The sequence below is a fragment of the Ranitomeya imitator genome, chromosome 9, assembly GCF_032444005.1.
Source record: "Ranitomeya imitator isolate aRanImi1 chromosome 9, aRanImi1.pri, whole genome shotgun sequence".
NCBI classification, from domain to species: Eukaryota; Metazoa; Chordata; class Amphibia; order Anura; family Dendrobatidae; genus Ranitomeya; species Ranitomeya imitator.
Window position 1 is genome coordinate 139859216 of NC_091290.1, and position 24850 is coordinate 139884065.

At 42.2% G+C, this 24850-nt stretch overlaps 1 protein-coding gene across 1 annotated transcript; it reads right to left on the reverse strand.

Moving 5' to 3' along the window:
* On the reverse strand, window positions 1-24574 carry LRP3 (LDL receptor related protein 3). Its single transcript, XM_069739233.1, has 7 exons — window positions 24164-24574; window positions 8350-8391; window positions 7607-7748; window positions 7097-7305; window positions 4049-5135; window positions 2906-3038; window positions 1-2429 (listed from the first exon to the last, which is right to left on the reverse strand). The coding sequence occupies exons 1-7, from the start codon at window positions 24216-24218 to the stop codon at window positions 1671-1673; spliced, it is 2427 nt and encodes an 808-aa protein (XP_069595334.1). The 5' UTR covers window positions 24219-24574; the 3' UTR covers window positions 1-1670.
* Window positions 24575-24850: the final 276 nt, after the last annotated feature.

The following is a 24850-nucleotide window of genomic DNA, read 5'->3' on the forward strand; positions in this document are numbered from 1 at the left end:
CCCATTTTCTGTGCGATCATGTATTATTAAGCCCATCCATTGATAGCAATATATAACGAACAGAGAACTCGGCCAACAAAAATTATCTCCATTTTCAATAATTACTTGATAGAAAATATTATAGAAAAAAAAAAAGAATAAATTAGCATTGTATAAAAAAATAAGACTTCATGTATTGGGGTAAATAAATAAATATGATTTAAAAGCATCCAAAAAGCAAAATTAGGCAATAAGTTAGGTGACGATACAGACACACAACTCGCATACACCAATTTCCATCTTAGGTGCTGCCCATGATTGTATAGAAAACCTGATGCAAAAGAAGAATAAAAAGTTATAGAAAATAATTTACACTCCATAAGTTGGAACGATGGAAAGAAAGACCAACTTTTTTTTGGGGGGGAAGGAATCTCCTGCGTTGTATTAAATCATGCAGGCACCCTTTCTAACCTCCAATTCTGCTGCCTGGCACTTGTGGTTCCACATCTGCGCTTTAGCCCTTACAACATAGTAAAGTATGGCGGCCATTGCTTCTGGTCGGCATTGACGAACGAGTCATGGGCTGGTTCCTCAACAAAACCATCTTCTCTTTTAAATCAGTAAATTAGCAAATTTTTTACCTTTTTTTTCTTTTCGTCCAGCATGAAAAAACATGAATGCTGAAACCACCATCATCCATCCATTGAGGTATTAAAGGGAATGTGTCATCAGAAAATGACCCACTGTTTAAGGGTATGTGCACACGACGTCTTATTTCCACCAGCAGACCCATGGAGTTTTTCTAGGTCGCTACAGGAAAATTAGAACAATTTTTCTTTTCATGTATTAGCTGTAGTTTGGTCATTTTTGCGTCCCCACGAAGAATGAAAATGTTCCGCAGCATGAAGCGGTTAAAAAAAAAGTTGCAAAAGACTGAACATCAAGCGTTTTTTTCACATGGCTGTGCATTATGTTCATTTTTCAATGCGGTTTGGCGGCACTTTTTTTTAGGTGGAACGTGCCTGAAAAAGACATCGTGTGCACAATCTGTATTTAATTAAAAAAAAATGAGTTGCAATTTTCACAACAGTCACTGGGGTTAATCTCATATTTCCTGTTCTTTCAGGATATTCACATGCACATTAGCAGCAATAGACTGACCCTTTTTTTTTTTCGTATTGAAGCATCTAATGAGCGTGTGCAAGGGTCATTGTGAAGCGAGAGGGAAGAGGTGAGCTGTGACGTCGCCCATTGTGATTGATAATCACATCCTGCCTGTGATGATAATGAGGCTGCTGAAAACTCTTTTGGAAATAGGAGTCTAAAATAACCCAAGTGACCAGTGTGAACATTTGCAACGTTTTTAATATAGCGTGTTTAAAAACATACAAAAACCCCACTGATTTAAGGTCATTTTCTGATAACACGATCTCAGTATATATCATCCACATAAAATGCCACAATAATTGATGGACCCCTAGTCACTGGCTGCAAAAGTGTGAGTCTAGAGCTATGGTTTACCTGCTGGGAGTTGTAGTTTTACAATATCTATATAGTCACAGGCTGGATAACGTTGTCCTCATATGGATTTGGTATGATATAAAAATATATGGTTCGTGTTGAAATATGACCTTTAAAAAAAAAAAAAGTAAAAAAAAAAACTCCTAAACCACTGGTAGGAAGCAATGTAATTAGCAAATTAATAAAGATTCGTCGTCACTAGTGCTGCTCTCCGACAGGGGGTGCGAGGTCGGCGGCGTTGGTACCAACACTGTGTGTTCATAATGGTCATGGACCCCCAAAGGCTCGTCATGGCAAGAAGATGCACAGCTCGGCGGCTGCTCGTTCCCCTGATTTTGGACATTCGCTGAGCTGTCTGAGTGGCCAGAGTTTTTTAAAGGCAATCGCAATGGGTCCTTGATAGGTCTATGGCTATGGGTCCTTAAATAAAACGCGTCCAAGAGTTCAGCCGAAGACGTCTCTCCGTGTCTCACTCCTGGGTCTTCCCTTATGGCTGGATTGAAATACCCATGGCAAGGGTTTTCAGAGTCTGACATCTCTGTCTCCATCTCTGCTCGAGAGTCAGAGTGATCCTGCGGCAGGACGTTTAGAGGAAGCTGCTCCGCAGACCCCCGTTCCGGATGCACCTGGTAGTCCGCAGAATCAGAACTGTCTCCTTCTTGGCTAGAAGTTTGTGTTTCGGTGTTTAAAGTTTCCGGAGGGGTCATAGGGCTCGGCCAGGTGTCTTCACCTCTACCGGGGTCTGTCTCCCCGAACCGAGCCTGAGAAAGGAGTGATGAGGTCAGGAGGGGGATTTGCCCCCTTGCTCGGGGACGATGGAATAATCTGTTCCAAAGTCTTCCCAGACGTCTCCTGGAGGAAGCCCTTCTCGAAGAATGTCGCCTCATCTGCCGTCGCATTGCCGTCCGGATATTTTGCAGCATGGACACCTGGAAAAAAAAGGAATTGGGTGAATAACTGGACAGATCATTGTATCTCCTGTAATACTCTGTGCTGCTGTGTAGGTTATGGCACTGGGTCTTGTGCAGTGGTGGCCCAACACCACTCACCGTACCTTGCACCCCATAGACATGCACGCTCATATCGGCAGAGCGTGCATGTGTTTTCAGTGGGGAGGGAAATAAGCAGGTGCCAGAAACTTCTGGAGACTGCTTATCACCTGTGGGCACAAAGGATGTAGGGCTGAACATCAACAGGCATGACCCTTCCTTCTTTGGCATTTTTTTGGGGGGTACAGCCAGGATAACCTCCATAAACAGAAGATGGGTGACTGTTTTTTTCCCCCAAAATCATAGCTTTTGTCAGATCTTTATTTCATGTCCATCACCATCTTTCTACGAAATTGACACACTCCTAAGCTGAAATACTCTGTGCTGCAGAAAGAATACAGTGGAAGGGACTTTACTTGAGAGTCACTGACAGCTGGAAAATCTTCAACGGGAGGAATGAGCCCCTGTGCAATGAGCTGCCCGTAAGAAGGAGGAGCCTCGCGTCTCACAAACTCCGCCTCTAAGCGGGTCATTTGTGTTTCAAATGCCCTAGAGGAAAAAAAAATAATAATGATACAAGTGTAAATTAAAAAGGTACAAACAAAAGAAAAATGGTCACTCAAAAAAAATACAATGTTAATGCTAATTATTCTGCTTGTAAAGATAATACGTTTCCAGAAGATTTAGATTAAAAGTTACTGCCTTGTTCCAGAAACAGCGCCTCTCATGTCCGCAGGCTGGCAGAGCAGCTCAGCACAATTCTAATTGCTGATTTCTTCCGATATTAGCGCCATTCTTGCTCCTTGGCCCTGCAGGTTATTGCAGCACAGCCCATTCATTTGAATGCAACTAAACTGTAAAATTATATAGTTTGCCCTTTGACTATTGTATTACCCTACCTACAATAATAGACCTAGCCCTAACCCTAGCTTTAATCCTAACCATAGCCTTATGCTTATCACTATTCCTAGCATGATCTCTAACCCTAGCCTTATGACTATCACTATACCTAGCCTTATGTCTAACCCTAACCTTAACCCTAGCTTTATCCCTAACCCTATCGTTACTCCAATCCATATCTCTGTTCCTAGCCTTGTGCCTCACCCGATTTTTAGCCCTAGAATTATGCCTATCACTCTCTCTAGCCTTATTCCTAACCCTACCCTAAACCATATCCCTATGTCTATCAACAGCCTTATCTCTAACCTTAGCCCTAACCCTATACCTATTCCTAAGCTGAATCCAAGCTCTAACCCTTTACCTAAACCTATCCCTAACAATAGTTAGGGATAAAAATAAGAGTAAAAAACTTAACAGCAGCTCTTGGTAGTGGTGAAGTTTGTATTGAATCATGAACAAAGCTCCGGGAGCCCCTAAAGTCATAAGCATCCAGGACACCGGCTCTTTGGCAACCCCAACACTCCGCCTTTGCATACTACTCATAACACTAGGATGAGTAGGAAGCAGCTCATATTAATAGGGAACTCAAGACAAATTTGCAATTCAACGTCTAAGCAAACAATATTTCCACCCTATGGTGGAGGGATGCATAGTCTTACCTATACTCCCGGCTTCGAAGAGAATATAGCTTGAAGGCGCAGCCCAAGGCGATGACCAAGAGCAGACCGCACACCAAGCTGCCAATCAAAGCAGCAGTGATGACCTTTCTAGGCACAATCACCAGGCAGTTTTGTTCATCGCTTCCGTCCTGGCAATCTTCTTGTCCGTCGCAGCGCCACGTTTCGAAAATACACAAGTTGGTCCCACAGTGGAAATTCCCCGGTTGGCACGTGAAGCAGTTTTTTTCATCAGAGCCATCTGGGCAGTTTTTCTGGTTATTGCAGCGGTCGAGGTAAGAGTAGCACAAGCCGCTTCCTCCCTCGCAAGGATACTCGTTGCTTTGACAGGGTTTACAGTTTTCTTCGTCTTTGCCGTTGGGGCAGTGCCACCAACCATCACAAGTCTGACGTTCCGAGTAACAGATATCATCAATTCCACAAGGCTGCTCCCATGGCAGGCAGTAGCCTTTAACTTGGTAAGTGGCGTTAAAACCGTGGCCCATGCTCTTCGGTCGTGTGTGGTATGACAGGGTGAGCTGGCCATTGGCAGACTCGGCGCTGACCGTGTGGCGGTTGTTGCGGAAGGAGAGGGTTTGCAACAGTCTATCGCTCCTCTCGCCGATCCCTTCGTATACTTTCACGTAATCGCTGTAGCCCAGCAACAGGTCAATCTGAAGAATGACGTGGCGATTGTCTTGGGTGTCTACGTACCAAACGCAACGAAGATCCGACCGGCTGTGATCTGGGCGGAAAAAGTCTGGTGAAGCAAAAGAGCCATAAAAGTTGCTGAGTTTTCCGCCGCAGGTAAGTTCGGGACAATTCTCTTCATCAGCGCCGGACATGCAGTCTTTTACCGAGTTGCACCTCAATTCGTTAGACATGCATTGCGTGGAGTGAGCCGAGCTGCAGGGGAACGTTCCCACAGGACACAGGGTGGTCCGTATCTCGGTGGAAGGGTTCGTACAGTTCTGTTCATCCGAGTTATCTCCACATTCATCTACGGAGTTGCACCTCCAAGTATTCGGGATACACTTCCCATTCCCGCAGAGAAATTCATCGGTCGGACACGACGTTAGCCCCATTTTTCCTTTTTGGGAAATAAAAAAAGAAATATTCTATTAATCAATCAATATAAAGTGAATGTGATACAAATAAACTGGTGGTCTTGCAACTCTCGGGCGTTGGGTTTATTCCTTCAAAGCAACTTCTATAAGAAATTAGTCTTGTTTGGTTACGTTGCTGACATATGTAATTGCTAACAGTGTCATATGGACTGAATACTACAGTGGGCCACATTAGGGGTCCGCTGCACCTTGGCATCAGATGCCTACAGGTGTGCATTTTTTAGAAGAAATGAAGGAAAGGGCACAAAGCAAGGCTTGGGTCACACAACCGAATTTTCTCTCATCCAAGAAAATAGGGCAATTACGTAAACCCCAATCTGATCAAACACTGTGATCCGAGCGAAGGGGAACTGCAGCGTGGCCCCATTAAAGTCAATGGTGTCAGTTGTCTGGGAGCACAGCTGCATCCTTTCATTTTCAGGATCACTGAGGGTCCCAGGAGTCAGATCCCCACATATGTTATTTAAGGAAATAAATACCTCTCTAATACTGCCATATACAGCTAATGATTATACTCTCCTCCCTGGACAGTAATGCAATAAAAAGCGCATATTGCTACGATATGTCATAACATTTGGATTGTTGCATGTCTTATGTCTGAGACCCCTCTTGTAGAGGTGCCTGCAGTTTTTTTCCTGCACCTCTCGCTTCGGATCACCTGATGCACAGAGAAATATGACAACGCATTACCGACGTCACAGTGTGAATCCGTCCGTACATTTTTTGGATCAGTGATGTTCCCAACAATTGGATCTTAGCAATATGCCAAAATTTTACAATGCTGGGAATAATTACTTTAATTTATAGATAAATGCTTATCTTCCTCGGAAACTGTCACACCTTCGTCCTTCTGAGCCGACTGTCACACCTTCGTCCTCCTGAGCAGACTGTCACACCTTCGTCCTCCTGAGCTGACTGTCACACCTTCGTCCTCCTGAGCTGACTGTCACACCTTCATTCTCCTGAGCTGACTGTCACACCTTCGTCCTCCTGAGCCGACTGTCACACCTTCGTCCTCCTGAGCAGACTGTCACACCTTCGTCCTCCTGAGCCGACTGTCACACCTTCGTACTCTTGAGCAGACTGTCACACCTTCGTCCTCCTGAGCAGACTGTCACACCTTCGTCCTTCTGAGCCGACTGTCACACCTTCGTCCTCCTGAGCTGACTGTCACACCATCGTCCTCCTGAGCAGACTGTCACACCTTCGTCCTCCTGAGCAGACTGTCACACCTTCGTCCTCCTGAGCCGACTGTCACACCTTCGTCCTCTTGAGCCGACTGTCACACCTTCGTCCTCCTGAGCCGACTGTCACACCTTCGTCCTCCTGAGCTGACTGTCACACCTTCGTCCTCCTGAGCCGACTGTCACACCTTCGTCCTCCTGACCCGAGTGTCGCACCTTCGTCCTCTTTCGGCTCAGTAGGATGAAGGTAACAATTTTCCAGTGGAGAAATTTGGAAAAGCGTTTAGAATGAGGCGATCCCATTATCTGAACAACCGCGCTGTAGTTACCACTGTAATGACAACTGCTCAGAGTACTTTGCTTAATCTTCGCGGCTCGAGAGATGATTTCTATCAAATTGCACTCCACTTAAAGAGATTTTCAGGCAGTCACGTCCTGTGATTTACAACACCTCTGCTCCTCTGCCAGATGGATATTAACGGGAAATGTGAGAGATGTGGAAGGAGAGGAGACGGGTGGACAGGGGCGCTGAACAGGGAGACGGTAATGGAATATGAAATGGACAGAAGCGCGCCGTCTGGGCATACACAAGAGATCGACCTCATGCGAAAAGGAAATGGGAATGCAAAGAAGTAAACAAAAAGAAAAGAAAGCAATTATCTCTGTATCCAAGCAAAGAAAAAAGGGCAATATTTTATAAAATCAGAGATAAAACAAAAATGAAGTCCCCCAGTATATACCTCTTATGTACGACAGCCGGAATCCCTGAGACTGCCCGGAACTGAAGGGATCGGAATGAAAGAACATCCAAACATGATCCCGCAATGAAACGAAGGCCGGGGGAATAATAGATCCGCAGACTTTATATCCTTCCCTTTTAGAAGACGGACCGATCAGTAACCAGTCAATAGTGCACTTGTGAGAATCCTGAATATCAAAATTCTTAAAACTGTGGGAAAAAAAAAATTACATTAAAAATGTATTTTACGAGAGTCAGAAATTTAGGATCATAAATACATCGTAATCAACTAGTGATAACAGAATGGCTACTTGGGACCCTGGTTTGCCCGGATTTCGTGGCTGCCGGATCGTCTTGACAACTTTTTAACATTCCCAGGTGCTTGGTGGGCTATGGACACGTTGGGGGGTGTAAGTCGGGAAAGTGTGCAAAAACGAGATTTAATTCGACATTATATGCAAAAAAGCTGAGACACATTTGGGGGTGGAAGCGGCTGCCGATAGCGAGTCACCTAATTGTTATGACGTCTCCGTGGTCTCCTTGAATAAACCAGCTACAGTTCATGGTAGGGGGGTAGTTCAGGGGCCACGCGGGACTGTAAATGACGCCTCTCCGTTCCGTATGTTGTTCCAGTTCTCCGCTGCACGCAGCTGCTGAGATACAAAAAACATAAGCTCGGATTCTGCGCCAAAATAACGAGGATCGAGGCAACGAGAGGTATATAATCTAGTGCATGTATGGAAACTGCGACAAGAAGGTCGGACTCCTCGGCCAACAACTCCTATTTCCCAATCTTCAATGTTTTAGGACTTTCTTAATAACTGCAGCAATTGCAGTCGCCTCTTGCAGCATATGGATACGTTCACATGGGACTGATAAGCTGTCGATTTCCCACTGGGATATTCATATGTAAAATTCCCTAAAGTAGAGTAATCAGAACATTTTCCCCTGCAGAGGATCAGTCCTACATGGATGTAGCCGAAAAATTCAACAAAGCTAAAGTAAGCATGACCCTGGCACTCTAGTGTTGTAGGACTACAAGTCCCAGCACGTGCCATACCTAACCTTTCTAGAGCTCGGGTCAACAGAAACACAGGTAACTAAAAACAAAGCTAATATCACAGATGACATATCTACTTGAATTCATAACTGAAAAATGTGGAAAAAAACGACAGGGTTTTGGTCTAGGTATTCCCACCCCTATCCTTGATACCACAGCATTGGGAACAAGGTAAAAACAAATAAGTGTCTTACCTGTAAAAGGAAAGGTGGAATCTACCCATCCAAGTGCATTAACTAGAAGAACAACAGATGATATATTATGACAATATCACGTAGTATACAAGTTACATTTTGTAAATGACAAAAGATGCCACCTACTGTATGTAGAAGAATAGACTTAATATAATACTGTCATTGTATACAAAAATATAACTACTATAATACTGCCCCTATGTACAAGAATATAACTACTGTAATACTGCTCCTATGTTCAAGAATATAACTACTATAATACTGCTCCTATGTTCAAGAATATAACTACTATAATACTGCCCCTATGTACAAGAATATAACGACTATAATACTGCTCCTATGTACAACAATATAACTACTATAATACTACTCCTATGTGCAAGATTATAACTACTATAATACTGCCCCTATGTACAAGATTATAACTACTATAATACTGCCCCTATGTACCAGAATATAACTACTATAATACTGCTCCTATGTACAAGATTATAACTACTATAATACTGCCCCTATGTACCAAAATATAACTACTATAATACTGCTCCTATGTACAAGAATATAACTACTATAATACTGCTCCCTATGTACAAGAATATAACTACTATATTACTGCTCCTATGTACAAGAATATAACTACTATAATACTGCCCCTATGTACAAGAATATAACTACTATAATACTGCCCCATGTACAAGAATATAACTACTATAATACTGTCCCCTATGTACAAGAATATAACTACTATAATACTGCTCCTATGTACAAGAATATAACTACTATAATACTGCTCCTATGTACAGGAATATAGCTACTATAATACTGCCCCTATGTACAAGAATATAACTACTATAATACTGTCCCCTATGTACAAGAATATAACTACTATAATACTGCTCCTATGTACAAGAATATAACTACTATAATGCTGCCCCTATGTACAGGAATATAACTACTATAATACTGCTCCTATGTACAGGAATATAACTACTATAATACTGCCCCTATGTACAAGAATATAACTACTATAATGCTGTCCCCTATGTACAAGAATATAACTACTATAATACTGCTCCTATGTACAAGAATATAACTACTATAATACTGCTCCTATGTACAGGAATATAGCTACTATAATACTGCCCCTATGTACAAGAATATAACTACTATAATACTGTCCCCTATGTACAAGAATATAACTACTATAATACTGCTCCTATGTACAAGAATATAACTACTATAATGCTGCCCCTATGTACAGGAATATAACTACTATAATACTGCTCCTATGTACAGGAATATAACTACTATAATACTGCCCCTATGTACAAGAATATAACTACTATAATGCTGCCCCTATGTACAAGAATATAACTGCTATAATACTGCTCCTATGTACAAGAATATAACTACTATAATACTGCTCCTATATACAGGAATATAACTACTATAATACTGCTCCCATGTACAAGAATATAACTACTATAATACTGCCCCTATGTACAAGAATATAACTACTATAATACTGCCCCATGTACAAGAATATAACTACTATAATACTGTCCCCTATGTACAAGAATATAACTACTATAATACTGCTCCTATGTACAAGAATATAACTACTATAATACTGCTCCTATGTACAGGAATATAGCTACTATAATACTGCCCCTATGTACAAGAATATAACTACTATAATACTGTCCCCTATGTACAAGAATATAACTACTATAATACTGCTCCTATGTACAAGAATATAACTACTATAATGCTGCCCCTATGTACAGGAATATAACTACTATAATACTGCTCCTATGTACAGGAATATAACTACTATAATACTGCCCCTATGTACAAGAATATAACTACTATAATGCTGTCCCCTATGTACAAGAATATAACTACTATAATACTGCTCCTATGTACAAGAATATAACTACTATAATACTGCTCCTATGTACAGGAATATAGCTACTATAATACTGCCCCTATGTACAAGAATATAACTACTATAATACTGTCCCCTATGTACAAGAATATAACTACTATAATACTGCTCCTATGTACAAGAATATAACTACTATAATGCTGCCCCTATGTACAGGAATATAACTACTATAATACTGCTCCTATGTACAGGAATATAACTACTATAATACTGCCCCTATGTACAAGAATATAACTACTATAATGCTGCCCCTATGTACAAGAATATAACTGCTATAATACTGCTCCTATGTACAAGAATATAACTACTATAATACTGCTCCTATATACAGGAATATAACTACTATAATACTGCTCCTATGTACAAGAATATAAATACTATAATACTGCTCCTATGTACAAGAATATAACTACTATAATACTGCCCCCTATCTACAAGAATATAACTACTATAATACTGCTTCTATGTACAAGAATATAACTACTATAATACTGCTCCTATGTACAAGAATATAACTACTATAATACTGCTCCTATATACAGGAATATAACTACTATAATACTGCTCCTATGTACAAGAATATAAATACTATAATACTGCTCCTATGTACAAGAATATAACTACTATAATACTGCTCCTATATACAGGAATATAACTACTATAATACTGCTCCTATGTACAAGAATATAAATACTATAATACTGCTCCTATGTACAAGAATATAACTACTATAATACTGCTCCTATATACAGGAATATAACTACTATAATACTGCTCCTATGTACAAGAATATAAATACTATAATACTGCTCCTATGTACAAGAATATAACTACTATAATACTGCCCCCTATCTACAAGAATATAACTACTATAATACTGCTTCTATGTACAAGAATATAACTACTATAATACTGCTCCTATGTACAAGAATATAACTACTATAATACTGCTCCTATGTACAAGAATATAACTACTATAATACTGCTCCTATATACAGGAATATAACTACTATAATACTGCTCCTATGTACAAGAATATAAATACTATAATACTGCTCCTATGTACAAGAATATAACTACTATAATACTGCCCCCTATCTACAAGAATATAACTACTATAATACTGCTTCTATGTACAAGAATATAACTACTATAATACTGCTCCTATGTACAAGAATATAACTACTATAATACTGCTTCTATGTACAAGAATATAACTACTATAATACTGCTCCTATGTACAAGAATATAAATACTATAATGCTGCCCCTATGTACAAGAATATAACTACTATAATACTGTCCTCTACAGATAACAATATGGGCCTGTACAGAGAGAAGACACGGTATATGTTAGGTCTATTGCCTAGTATCGTTGGTATTACAGAACCTCTGAGGTCACATTGATGCTGTGAATTTGCCAGGAAAATAAGCATAACACCATATGTCACTGATAGAAATCTTTGTGTAGGACATGACAGGATTATGATTATGTTTGTCACATGGCTGCTAAAAATGGGGCTTTGTGCCAGTGTAATTAATAGGGCGGAAAAATAACACACAGGGGACATGTATTTTTCCACAAAACCATTAATATAATCTATGACTCAAAAGAAGAAAAACCTCAGATAACAAAAATAGACAGGGTTTGGTAAATTTGTACAACCTAGTCCATAATTCACTGCATACAAAACAAATATTATGTTGAAACCTATAAAAGTCGGTAACATATAAATACTTCATGTGGGTGATAAACCGAACGTATCGACGTCTGGAAAAACAGCATCTAAAACTGCCTGTATTACTATTCCAAACACATACAAGGTCAACACAAACATCTGCCCAATTATTTATGACTATGACCATGCTAAAAAACGAGGGATTAAGGACTGATCTGCTGTCAGAATCAAAAAAGTCCTTTATTCTAAGGAAAGGAAAAAGATCTCAGATGCACAAAAATCGCTAATGCAGTTTTATCATAATTTCCTCATTTTTTTTATTTTATGCATTAAGTTAGACTTTAATTGGTACAGGAATATAACTACTATAATACTGCCTCCTGTATACAAGAATATAACTACTATAATACTGCCCCTATGTACAAGAATATAACTACTATAATACTGCTCCTATGTACAAGAATATAACTACTATAATACTGCTCCTGTGTACAAGAATATAACTACTATAATACTGCCCCTATGTACAAGAATATAACTACTATAATACTGCTCCTATGTAGAAGAATATAACTACTATATTACTGCCCCTATGTACAAGAATATAACTACTATATTACTGCCTCCTATGTACAAGAATATAACTACTATAATACTGCTCCTATGTACAAGAATATAACTACTATAATACTGCCTCCTGTATACAAGAATATAACTACTATAATACTGTCCCTATGTACAAGAATATAACTACAATAATACTGCCCCTATGTACAAGAATATAACTACTATAATATTGCTCCTATGTACAAGAATATAACTACTATAATACTGCCCCTATATACAAGAATATAACTACTATAATACTGCCTCCTGTATACAAGGATATAACTACTATAATACTGTCCCTATGTACAAGAATATAACTACAATAATACTGCCCCTATGTACAAGAATATAACTACTATAATATTGCTCCTATGTACAAGAATATAACTACTATAATACTGCCCCTATATACAAGAATATAACTACTATAATACTGCCTCCTGTATACAAGAAAATAACTACTATAATACTGTCCCTATGTACAAGAATATAACTACAATAATACTGCTCCTATGTAGAAGAGTATACGGTAAGTACTATAACAATCCCCCCTTAGATACAAGAAGAAAACTACTGCTTTGGGTCCGTAATAAATTCCTTGGCCGGTACGGATAATATGTGCGTAGAATTACCATTGATCGATTATAATGGCCCAGACATTATATGGCATCCAACAGATTTCCACTTTTGATTATTTTGGACAGGTCATTCCTAGAGGAATTGCTCAGAGGTTCAGCCATTTTCGATAAGAGGTTGGAACACCCAGAAAGCAGCGGATGGCAGACCCTTAGAATCCATGGTGACATTTGGAGGGAATGTAGGCAGACGTTGGCGGGCCTGCCAGCTCTCATCTTCCCATCCTGTTCTTTCATCTGTATTTGAATTTAATTAGTGAGCCCCAAAGGCTGATCCGCAGAATCCTTCTCAACATCAAGCCAGTAAATATTCCCGCGATCTGCTCACAAAGTGAGCTAATTCTTCCCCATCAATAGGATAATGATCAGTCTGGATTCATTCCTCAACAGCCGAGGAATACGAGGAGATGGAAGCGAGAAGCTGTCTCAATATTGACTTTACAACATTGCCAGCAAGAAGACACTTGCCAAATTGCTGCAGGATTTCGAGCGACTAAGCAACTGCTTGTTCTATCTCTTCATTAATATGACGTCTGGGCCCACCTGCAGAAGTGGAGGCAGCTGGGGCGCGAGGTGCGGAGGGGGACGTCAGGAGAGGAGACAGAATGTAGATTTACATAATGATAAAAGACACACCGCAAGGCGAAAAACACAAACGCCTCTCCCCATCGGTCCAGGTGTCAATGTGATACCATCAAAATAACAGACATTTTAATGCTTTTCTGGGGCAGCGCGAGCATTTAACGGTAGCATCACATTTTGATGACTTAATGAAATCTTCAGAAAACATCTTGAGCGCCTGGAAGATTAGAGATCATGAGCACAGACGTATCGCGGATTTCGATGGTGCTCAAAATTAGAGGCGTAACGCAAAAAAAAGCGCACAGGATGCGGTTTATCACAACCAATTCCAAAAGTAATAAGTGCTCCCCAATAAACCTTTCCCCATCCCTCTAGGCCAGAAGGTCAGGAATCGACGGCCTCCTCTCCGCAGCTTGTTCCCATCCTTAGTGAAATTGTCTACTTGGAGAAGATGGGTCAGGGAGTTGAAGGGGAAAATGCAGAAGGTAACGGCAACACATACACCTCTTGACTGTTCAGGAAGGGACCCAAAAGAATGAAAAGAGTGAAGTGCGTGCAAATGTGCCACCATGAAAATGGGGTTCAACCACCTCCAGGCCATCCCTCCTGGAGCACTTCTGCACCTCGTGCTAAGTACTCAGCCCATGTCTTCAATCCTGGAGAACTGGGTCACCTACAGTCGAGTATATGACCTGTTTTGAAAACAGCCTGAAGCTTCAAGACTGTGACCACAATCCCTGTTTAAAAACTTTAGCACTCTCCAATACAAGCTGTATTAGGCCTCCTTCGCACATCCGGGTGATTTTGACACTTGAAAAAAAAAATAGTACTGGTGAGATCCTTGGTCTGTGTCGGTGTGCCATCCGTGTAAACATATGTGACCTCCGTGTGACACGTATGGAATGAAATGCAACATAGAAATTAAAGAGTGATAGGTATTAAAGATGTTCACAGATAGAGATAGTGATGAGGAACATGACAGATAGAGGTCAGTGTGCTTTATAATCATTGCTTTGTGCGTTTATTTTTCTGTACTTTATTTTATTAATAAATAAATATTAAAAAATGCCTTGGCATCCCTTGTAATTTTCATAACCAGCAGAGGGAAAGCCGACCACTGGGGGCTGATGTTACTAGTCTGGGAAAGGGGCCAATAGCCCTAAATGTTCCAAAGCTGTTAATAACAGCTCACAGCTGTTTGGTTAGCCTTTACTGGTTAGTTTACAGGCAACCCCAGAAAAAAAAATTACGGAAGGTCTAGAATCTCTACCCAGCAAAGGCTAAACAGACAGCTATGGGCCGATATTAATAGCCAGGGAAGGAGGAATGGATATTGGACCCCCTCCCAGGGTAAGAACATTATACCTTAGCCACCCCAGAAATGGCGTATCCATAAGATGCACCAAATCTGGAGATTAGTCTCCAAAAGAGGCGATTTGCAGTTCTTAAAAAAACGGACCGCACATGGACATAAAAAATAGACGTGTGAAGGGGGCTTTATACAGTTATTCTCGCTCAGGGAAGGCGCAGATGAGTGTATTTGCTGTCTGAGTGCTATCCGACAAAACGTGAGATCACACCCGGATCAATGTTAGTTCTGTGCACAAATCCGATTTTTGCTTGGACAGAGATGGAGGAAAAACTTGCGACATGCCTTAGTTTTCTTTTCAAAAGGTAAAAAAAAAACAAAGCTGCACTTTAAAGTACTATTTCTTCTGATATTTCTGAAATCGAATGCACATATTTATTTTTTTCCTTGCGGATTTGAACCATAAAAGATTTTTTTTTCAAACCTGCAGAATGTCAGTTCTTTTGGCATTATCCATGCAATAAACGGGGGGAAATAAAACACAAATAAAAACGTGTTAAAATCGAGTAAAAAAAAAAATGGCACAAGAAAATAAAATACCTTTTATTTGTGGTGTAAAAAATTGGTCTAAAAACAAGTGAAGAGTTGGTGTAAAGATAGAAAAAAGTATCTAAAGATGCACCAAATATACAATCCAGAATGGACCCCGTGATACATTTAGCACAATTTTTGGCTTCTATTTTTTTAGGCATTTTTTACATTACAAATTACGTGACACATAAATCATGAGATAACTTATCAAATAGAAAAAAAAATGCAGATCTAAAGGTCTAAAGAGCCAGACACTGGGTAAAAACGTCAAGCATACGGCACGCTGGGCTCATTTTTGCACTTTCTAGTTATAAATAAAATTATGATGCAAGCCGCATTCGGAGAGGTTGGCTCGCTCTGGTAAACAGGTCCCTGTGTGCACCGGCTTTGAGCAGAGTTCAATGAAGATGAAAGGGAATCGGCTGTGGATGGCAGAATTCATCTGAGAGGTTATTTCCTAGCAACTCAAGACATGGAATAGAAGCGACTTACAAGTAGCTACAAACATGTAAAACCCATTAAGTCACAAGTATGGGGCCAACTTAGAAGGAAAGTTTCTTAGGGAGACAGCAGGGTTTGTTTTTTCAACAGTCTGTATCAGTGACATCTGGAGTACTTCGTAGAGACAGACACAGTGCCCTCAAAACAGTGACACCCAGAGTGCCCACATAACACTTACGGTATTCATTATCATGCGCTCCATCTGTCACTGTTGTATGGGCACTCAGGCTGTCATCATGGAGCACTCCATCTGTCACTCTTATATGGGCACTCAGGCTGTCATCATGGAGCACTCCATCTGTCACTCTTGTATGGGCACTCAGGCTGTCATCATGGAGCACTCCATCTGTCACTGTTGTATGGGCACTCAGGCTGTCATCATGGAGCACTCCATCTGTCACTGTTGTATGGGCACTCAGGCTGTCATCATGGAGCACTCCATCTGTCACTGTTATGTGTGTACTCAGGATGTCATCATGGAGCACTCCATCTGTCACTGTTGTATGGGCACTCAGACTGTCATCATGGAGCACTCCACCTGTCACTGTTGTATGGGCACTCAGACTGTCATCATGGAGCACTCCATCTGTCACTGTTGTATGGGCACTCAGGCTGTCATCATGGAGCACGCCATCTGTCACTGTTGTATGGGCACTAAGGCTGTCATCATGGAGCACTCCATCTGTCACTGTTATGTGTGTACTCAGGATGTCATCATGGAGCACTCCATCTGTCACTGTTGTATGGGCACTCAGACTGTCATCATGGAGCACTCCACCTGTCACTGTTGTATGGGCACTCAGACTGTCATCATGGAGCACTCCATCTGTCACTGTTGTATGGGCACTCAGGCTGTCATCATGGAGCACTCCATCTGTCACTGTTATGTGTGTACTCAGGATGTCATCATGGAGCACTCCATCTGTCACTGTTGTATGGGCACTCAGACTGTCATCATGGAGCACTCCACCTGTCACTGTTGTATGGGCACTCAGACTGTCATCATGGAGCACTCCATCTGTCACTGTTGTATGGGCACTCAGGCTGTCATCATGGAGCACTCCATCTGTCACTGTTGTATGGGCACTAAGGCTGTCATCATGGAGCACTCCATCTGTCACTGTTATGTGTGTACACAGGCTGTCATCATGGAGCACTCCATCTGTCACTGTTGTATGGGCACTCAGGCTGTCATCATGGAGCACTCCATCTGTCACTGTTGTATGGGCACTCAGGCTGTCATCATGGAGCACTCCATCTGTCACTGTTGTATGAGCACTCAGACTGTCATCATGGAGCACTCCATCTGTCACTGTTGTATGGGCACTCAGACTGTCATCATGGAGCACTCCATCTGTCACTGTTGTATGGGCACTCAGGCTGTCATCATGGAGCACTCCATCTGTCACTCTTATATGGGCACTCAGACTGTCATCATTGAGCACTCCATCTGTCACTGTTGTATGGGCACTCAGACTATCATCATGGAGCACTCCATCTGTCACTGTTGTATGGGCACTCAGACTGTCATCATGGAGCACTCCATCTGTCACTGTTATGTGTGCACTCAGGCTGTCATCATGGAGCACTCCATCTGTCACGGTTGTATGGGCACTCAGGCTGTCATCATGGAGCACCCCATCTGTCACTCTTATATGGGCACTCAGGCTGTCATCGTGGAGCACTTCATCTGTCACTGTTGTATGGGCACTCAGGATGTCATCATGGAGCACTCCATCTGTCACTGTTATGTGTGTACTCAGGCTGTCATCATGGAGCACTCCATCTGTCACTCTTATATGGGCACTCAGGCTGTCATCATGGAGCACTCCATCTGTCACTTTTGTATGGGCACTCAGGCTGTCATCATGGAGCACTCCATCTGTCACTGTTGTATGGGCACTCAGGCTGTCATCATGGAGCACTCCATCTGTCACTGTTGTATGGGCACTCAGACTGTCATCATGGAGCACTCCATCTGTCACTGTTGTATGGGCACTCAGGCTGTCATCATGGAGCACTCCATCTGTCACTGTTATGTGTGTTCTCAGGCTGTCATCATGGAGCACTCCATCTGTCACTGTTATGTGTGTACTCAGGATGTCATCATGGAGCACTCCATCTGTCACTGTTAGGCACTGACAGCCACAGTGACCACATTACAGTGGCAGCTACAATGCTCAATTTTGATAACCAAGGGGTCCATATAACAGTGACAGCTGGCGTGCTTCTTAATGACAGCTACAGTGTCCATATAACAGTGGCAGCTTGAGTGTTTCATAGTGACAGCCACAGTGTCCATATAATAGTGACTGTTGGAGTGCCCCATAATATCAGCCACATGGACAATAATTCATCTTGGCTACCACGTAATTCTACACTTGCCATTGCAGAAGAAATTACTAGTAGGTTGCACCTTCCTTGTTTGCTGGGTGTCTTAATAGCCAGGATTAATGCGATATGGGGGGCCACATTACAGCCAACCAGTAATCTAAAAATCCATGGAGATAGAGTATTGTGGCTCCATTTAGATCAGATCTCTATTACAAAGCCCATAACCTGCTTCTTCTTTAAGGCCATTCTCGAGGAATTCTCATGGCCCCCAAAGGGAAAACAGGTCCTCCTATGGCGTAAAACAGAACCGCAAAGAATCCACATGACGCGTACTCTGTGCACCCCAAATTCATGGCTCTAGTACAATCAGAGCATGGATTCCTAAATAAAGAAGCCAGATCATCCACATGTGCCCTACTGGTAGACCAGTGACGAGGAACGAAATATATCTGCAATGTCTGTCAGCGCTTACAACAAAGAAGCTGTCTGGTATCATTAGGAAAAATGAAGCAATATAATGACTTAACTCCTAACCCAAGTCCGAGCCATTAGTAATGTCAGCAGCACTGGGCTGTGGCACATGATGTAATGCTTCATTATGAACTACTGTATGTTACATAATACTCCACGGGACTTATACATTTACAGATACAAGGTCTCACCGGCACTAGATATAATGTAGCACTCCCATTGTCACTGCCGCCAATGGAATCATCAATTTAAGCTTTCGCACATTTATCCAGACAGAAAATCAGACACAAAGGAGTCGATTCACTAAAGGTCGATATGAACCAAACCATAGGATCACAGCTAAGAGGAAAGCTGTTGGCGGATGTGAATTATTGGAAATCTGAAAAATGCTGAATATTTTTTTTAAATGCCTTTTTTTTTTTGCAATTATGTGTAATCGGTTGTGAAACTACAACCCTGTGCATGTCCTGACAACCTGTCACGTTAGGAGTTGTAGTATCAGAATAGCTGATAAGCCAATGGTTGGACATCCCTAAAGGAAAAAAAAGTAGGTTTAGGAAATGGATGGAGCTAGGTTCACAATAGCATGCAATATGTTTCTGTTCTGGACTATGATGCCATGCCGGGTGGAACCCATTTACTATAATAAGGAGGCTCAGATGCCAGTTTGGACCTACTCTTAAGGCCCCCATTAGACTAATGTCAGCCAAATCCGGCAATATTGACAGTCTAAGGGCAGTCCCACACGTCCAGATAATTCCGGTACCGGAAAAATCGGTACCGGAACTATCCGTGTCCGTGTGCCCGTGCGTTTCTGTGGCACATCAGTGTGGCACACGGGCGGCACATGTGTGCCGCCCGTGTGCCCACTGGGTACCACACGCACCGTGCAGGAGACAGCACTAAAGTTTAGCGCTGTACCCTGCATCTGGTGCTGAAGCCGTGATTCATATCTTCTCTGCAGCAGCGTTTGCTGTAGAGAAGATATGAATTTTCCTTTTTTTTTTTGTTTCTCATGTTTAAAATAAAGGTCCATGTCCCCACCTCCCTCCCACCCCCTGTGCGCCCGCCCGCTGTTCTTAAAATACTCACCCGGCTCCCTCGCTGGCTGGCACTGCTTCCTCTCCTGGCCGCACCTTTTACTGTATAAGCGGTCACGTGGGGCCGCCGATTACAGAAATGAATATGCGGCTCCACCTCCCACAGGGGTGGAGCTGCATATTCATCACTGTAAATGAGTGGCCCCATGTGACCGCTCATACAGTAGAAGGTGCGGCCAGGACAGGAAGCAGCGCCAGCCAGCGAGGGAGCCGGGTGAGTATTTTAAGAACAGCGGGCGGGCGCACAGGGGGTGGGAGGGAGGTGGGGACATGGACCTTTATTTTAAACACGAGAAACAAAAAAAAAAAGGAAAATTCATATCTTCTCTACAGCAAACGCTGCTGCAGAGAAGATACCCTGTTTTTTACATCTTTTACTAGCACTTGCGGATTACTGCAACATTTTTTCAAACTGAGTGTTTTTGGTTTTACTATTCTCTTTTGTGTCTGCAGAGAAGATATGAATCGCGACTTCAGCACCAGTGGGGGGGGACAGCGCTTACTGTAGCGCTGTCTCCTGCACGGCACACGGACTGCACATGGACAACGTCCGTGTGCGGTACGTGTTTTGCACGGACCCATTGACTTTAATGGGTCCGTGTAATCCGTGCGCTCCCACGAACACTGACATGTCTCCGTGTTTGACACACGGAGACACGGTCCGCAGAAAATCAATGACATGTGCACAGATGCATTGATTTGAATGTGTCTACGTGTGTCAGTGGCTCCGTTACGTGAGGAAACTGTCACCTCACGTACCGGAGCCACTGACGTGTGAAACCGGCCTAATGAGTATTGGGGAGAGATGTCAATCGTGCACAGGACCGGACTGACCGACAGGAGAATCCTCCGGTAGGCCACCCCATGTGAAAGAGTGCTAATGAGTAGTGATATTGCACTTGAGTCACAATTTGCAGAAAAAGATATAATCTATTTATTAAAAAAGCTAGCCAAATTATTACATAGAACCAAAAGTAAATTTGTGTACTAGAGTCAGGTTAGTTTTGCATGTAGCTGAACAGTGGGCCCCAAGAATCAATGTTACTGGTCAAGTAAAATCCAAGCATAGGGGCAAATTTATTGAGCACTTCACTCCAGTTTTGTGCTAAAATGTCGCAAAATGCTTGAGCGACTTATAGCAAGTTTAAAGGCTTTTTTTTATGCCAGTTGTAACCAACTTTTTGGTAAGTGGGCAAAGCTTGTCCCGAAGGGGGTAGGCCTGACAAACTCATCATAATTTAAGCCACAAAAGTTCCTGGCTGGCGTACATTTATTTTTGGCGTTGCATGGCACCTGAAAGAGATGCCAAATTCATTAAGAGGCGCAAACCTCTTTTGGCGCATCCTTTTCCGACACTCTTCTCACCAAGACTGACTTGCAACAGGCCAATCTTGATGAATTGGGGGGCAATAGTTTATTTTCTTACTGCTCCGGCCAAAAAAAGTGGGGACGCAGAGGGTACAAGTCTACTGGTTTGCAGCCTGTAAAAAGTTCTGTAAGCTTCTGAAGCTTCATTGATTGTTGGTAATCGATTGTTGCAAGGCTCATTGTCTCGTTGGGGCAAATCCACACACAGCAGACATTTTTGTCTCGGATCTGCAGCACAATGGGCGCATGTTTGACTTTTGCGGTCCCACCAATCAGCTGATTGAATGGGAGCCGTGCCATTTCATTGATGGGGACCCTGGAAGTTGAAACCCCCACCCCACCGATCGGCTGCTGAGCTTTATTGTAAACTATCAATCACAGTTCTATGCATAGCAGATCTTCCAGTGTAATGCATGCTCGTATTCCTATATTGCAAGTTAATGGCTTAGAGTGCACAATCATGTCTTTACAATATGCACACATATGTTGTATTTGACAGGTGAATGTTAGATAGATGGATCCCAACACGGACATCATTGATCTCCACCGGTGGATGTAAGGACAGAGCAGAAGATGGAAAAGGATGAAATGAGATCACATCTAAGGTACATTTACACTAATGGCAGTAGGCTCACACCTTCCACACTAATCCGAAATTTAAAGGGGTTCAACAAAATTTTTTTTTTAAGATGTATGGATTTACAAAAAAAAAAAAAAATCTACTACTGTCCATGTTACAGATGCAACTCAGATTGGGTTTGCTGGCAACTTGAAAGATGTATTCTGGTCCCCAGAGATTATCATTGATCCATTGAATAGGTGATAATGATAGATATGTGTGTGGACCCCCACTGATTGTCCCTATTCTGGTTCTCCTCTGACTGCATGGCTCTGTTCACATGTCCAGCAATCATCCGCTACAACTGATCCAGCACTAATCTGTTAACCCCCAAAAAAAGTTGTGCAGACAACTTTTTTTTGTCCGGCTTAAAAAAAAAAATGATTTCAAGTGGATCCATTTTTTTTTTTACATTGAAGTCTAAGGAAACGGATCCGTAAATTAGCTATTGGTTTTCTTCCATTTGAAACAGATCCAGTTGGTAATAAACGGATCCTTTTCAAATGAAAGAAAAACTGACGGATAATTAACGGATTCGTTTTTCTAAGACTTCAATGTTAAAAAAAGATAAATAAAATAAATAGATCCAGTAGAACAGTTTTTTACCCAGACAAAAAAAAGTTGTGTCTCCGCAATTTTTTGCCAATGGATTAGCGCTACATCCATTCTAATGGACGATTACTGTACATGTGAACAAAACCTTAAAAAAAAAAATACAGCTAGGAGGAGCTTAAAAAAAAAAAAAGGAGCACCAGGGTCAGGGGCAGACAAAGACAGAAGAGGAGCAGTAGATGGACCATTAGTTTTCAGAGTCTGTGATACAAACTGCTTGCAATTTTGGCAGTGGATATGGGCACAGGTGGCACCAATGATGTACCCGCTCCTGACCAGGGTGCGTGTGTCTGAACCTTTTGCATTCAGCTCCACCTGGCCATGGTCTTGCTGTCAGGTGAGACCAAGGGGGAAACACTAGTCCTATCTTCTCGCAATCGGTGGAGTCCATGTGGTGGTGATTTATGGAGACCGAAACATCCCTTTAAGTAAAGTCAATAGAACCACAGGTGGGTTGGGTATTGCAGCCTTAATAGTGACCCTAAAATGCGGCTGTATTATGACTATGGGAAGATGGGATATGGAGAGTTAGTTGCTGGGGTCAGAAGGGATATTTATTTTCCTTGGCTAAGAAAAGTAATGGTGTCTTTATGACCCTGCGTTCTTTCGTAATGTAATAATATGAGATGACGTACTCCGTGCACCCCAATAGCATGGCTCCACTATAATCAAAAGTAATGGTGTCTTTATGACCCTGCGTTCTTTCGTAATGTAATAATATGAGATGACGTACTCCGTGCACCCCAATAGCATGGCTCCACTATAATCAAAAGTAATGGTGTCTTTATGACCCTGCGTTCTTTCGTAATGTAATAATATGAGATGACGTACTCCGTGCACCCCAATAACATGGCTCCACTATAATCAGAGCATGGATTCCTAGATAAAGAAGCCGGATAGTCCACATGTGCCCTACTGGTAGACCAGTGACGAGGAACGAAATAAATCTGCAATGTCTGTCAGTGCTTACAACAAAGAACCTGTCTGGTATCATTAGGAAAAATAAAGCATTATTATGACTTAACTCCTAGCCCATGTATATATGAGTACCACCTGCCCTAGCTATGCACAGCGCTCCTCTCACCCAATGGCAGACGATCTCCACCTGTAATAATAACACAAGAGCTTGGTGTTGGCTGCTGTCAGCTGCTATGTGCAAGGAGATAAAGCCCAGAGATGGAAGGGCCACAGGAGCAGCCCAAGTCCTGAGTGGCACATTTAGAAGATGAGATCATAGTATTAACCCCTATCATTGCTGGAGTGGAAGCAAAACCCACACTGTACAGACAGACCCTGCGGATTCAACGCAGCGCCACAAACTACTGCAAATGCACCCAGCTGGGACCACCACGCAAGTTATGACCATTGCATTGCCCAGACACCCCCCAATATCATGCACAAACCTAATTCTCTGCCATCTGGAAGGGTTATAAAAGAGGATGACAGCAGGTACTCACCCAAGCAAATGACAGAAATATGATGGAGAAAGTCCAGCCTGGCTGTGCTGCGCATGGTGTTGAGGGGGGCTGCGATCCTTTGTCAGGCAGCCAGGGGGGTGCAGGAGGGGAGAGGCTCCACATCAGCTGTCTCTTTTGTTAGACAGGGGATGAGCACTTGTCATTTCCAGCAGCACATATGCATTAAAGTGGAGCCTTTTTCTCTTGTGTCTGTGTGCTGTATGGGAGGAGGAGGAGGAGGAGTGCAGGCTGGAGGAGGAGGAGAAAAGGAAGCATCTCCTAGTGCTGCAGCTGATGACACTACTTCCTCACATATATGCAAGACCCCCACTCCTCCTCTTCTTCCAGGCCCCCTTATTCTACCAGCAGGGCATCCTCACCTTCAGATACACCTTCTGGCAGATGCCCCCTAACTGCTCACCTCTCTCTGCCTCCCCCTACTGATCAGTCAGGGTACTGCCCCTTAGGGAACTGGCCAGCCCCCTCTATCCCTGCACTGAGATCACCTGGAAATCCTGACACTGACCAATGACTGGAGCCTCTCAGCTGTCACTGTCTGCTCATAATTTTATATATATATATATATATATATATATACAGTGGGGCAAAAAAGTATTTAGTCAGTCAGCAATAGTGCAAGTTCCACCACTTAAAAAGATGAGAGGCGTCTGAAATTTACATCATAGG

Bases quoted from the DNA above. Each gene is read 5' to 3' on its own strand.
- LRP3 (XM_069739233.1), bottom strand. From the start codon at position 24,218: ATGCGCAGCACAGCCAGGCTGGACTTTCTCCATCATATTTCTGTCATT. The intron at 8,392-24,163 runs GTGAGTACCTGC...TTGTTCTTCTAG, and splicing joins TATTTCTGTCATTTGCTTGG to TTAATGCACTTGGATGGGTA. The intron at 7,749-8,349 runs GTAAGACACTTA...TTTGTATCTCAG, and splicing joins TTCCACCTTTCCTTTTACAG to CAGCTGCGTGCAGCGGAGAA.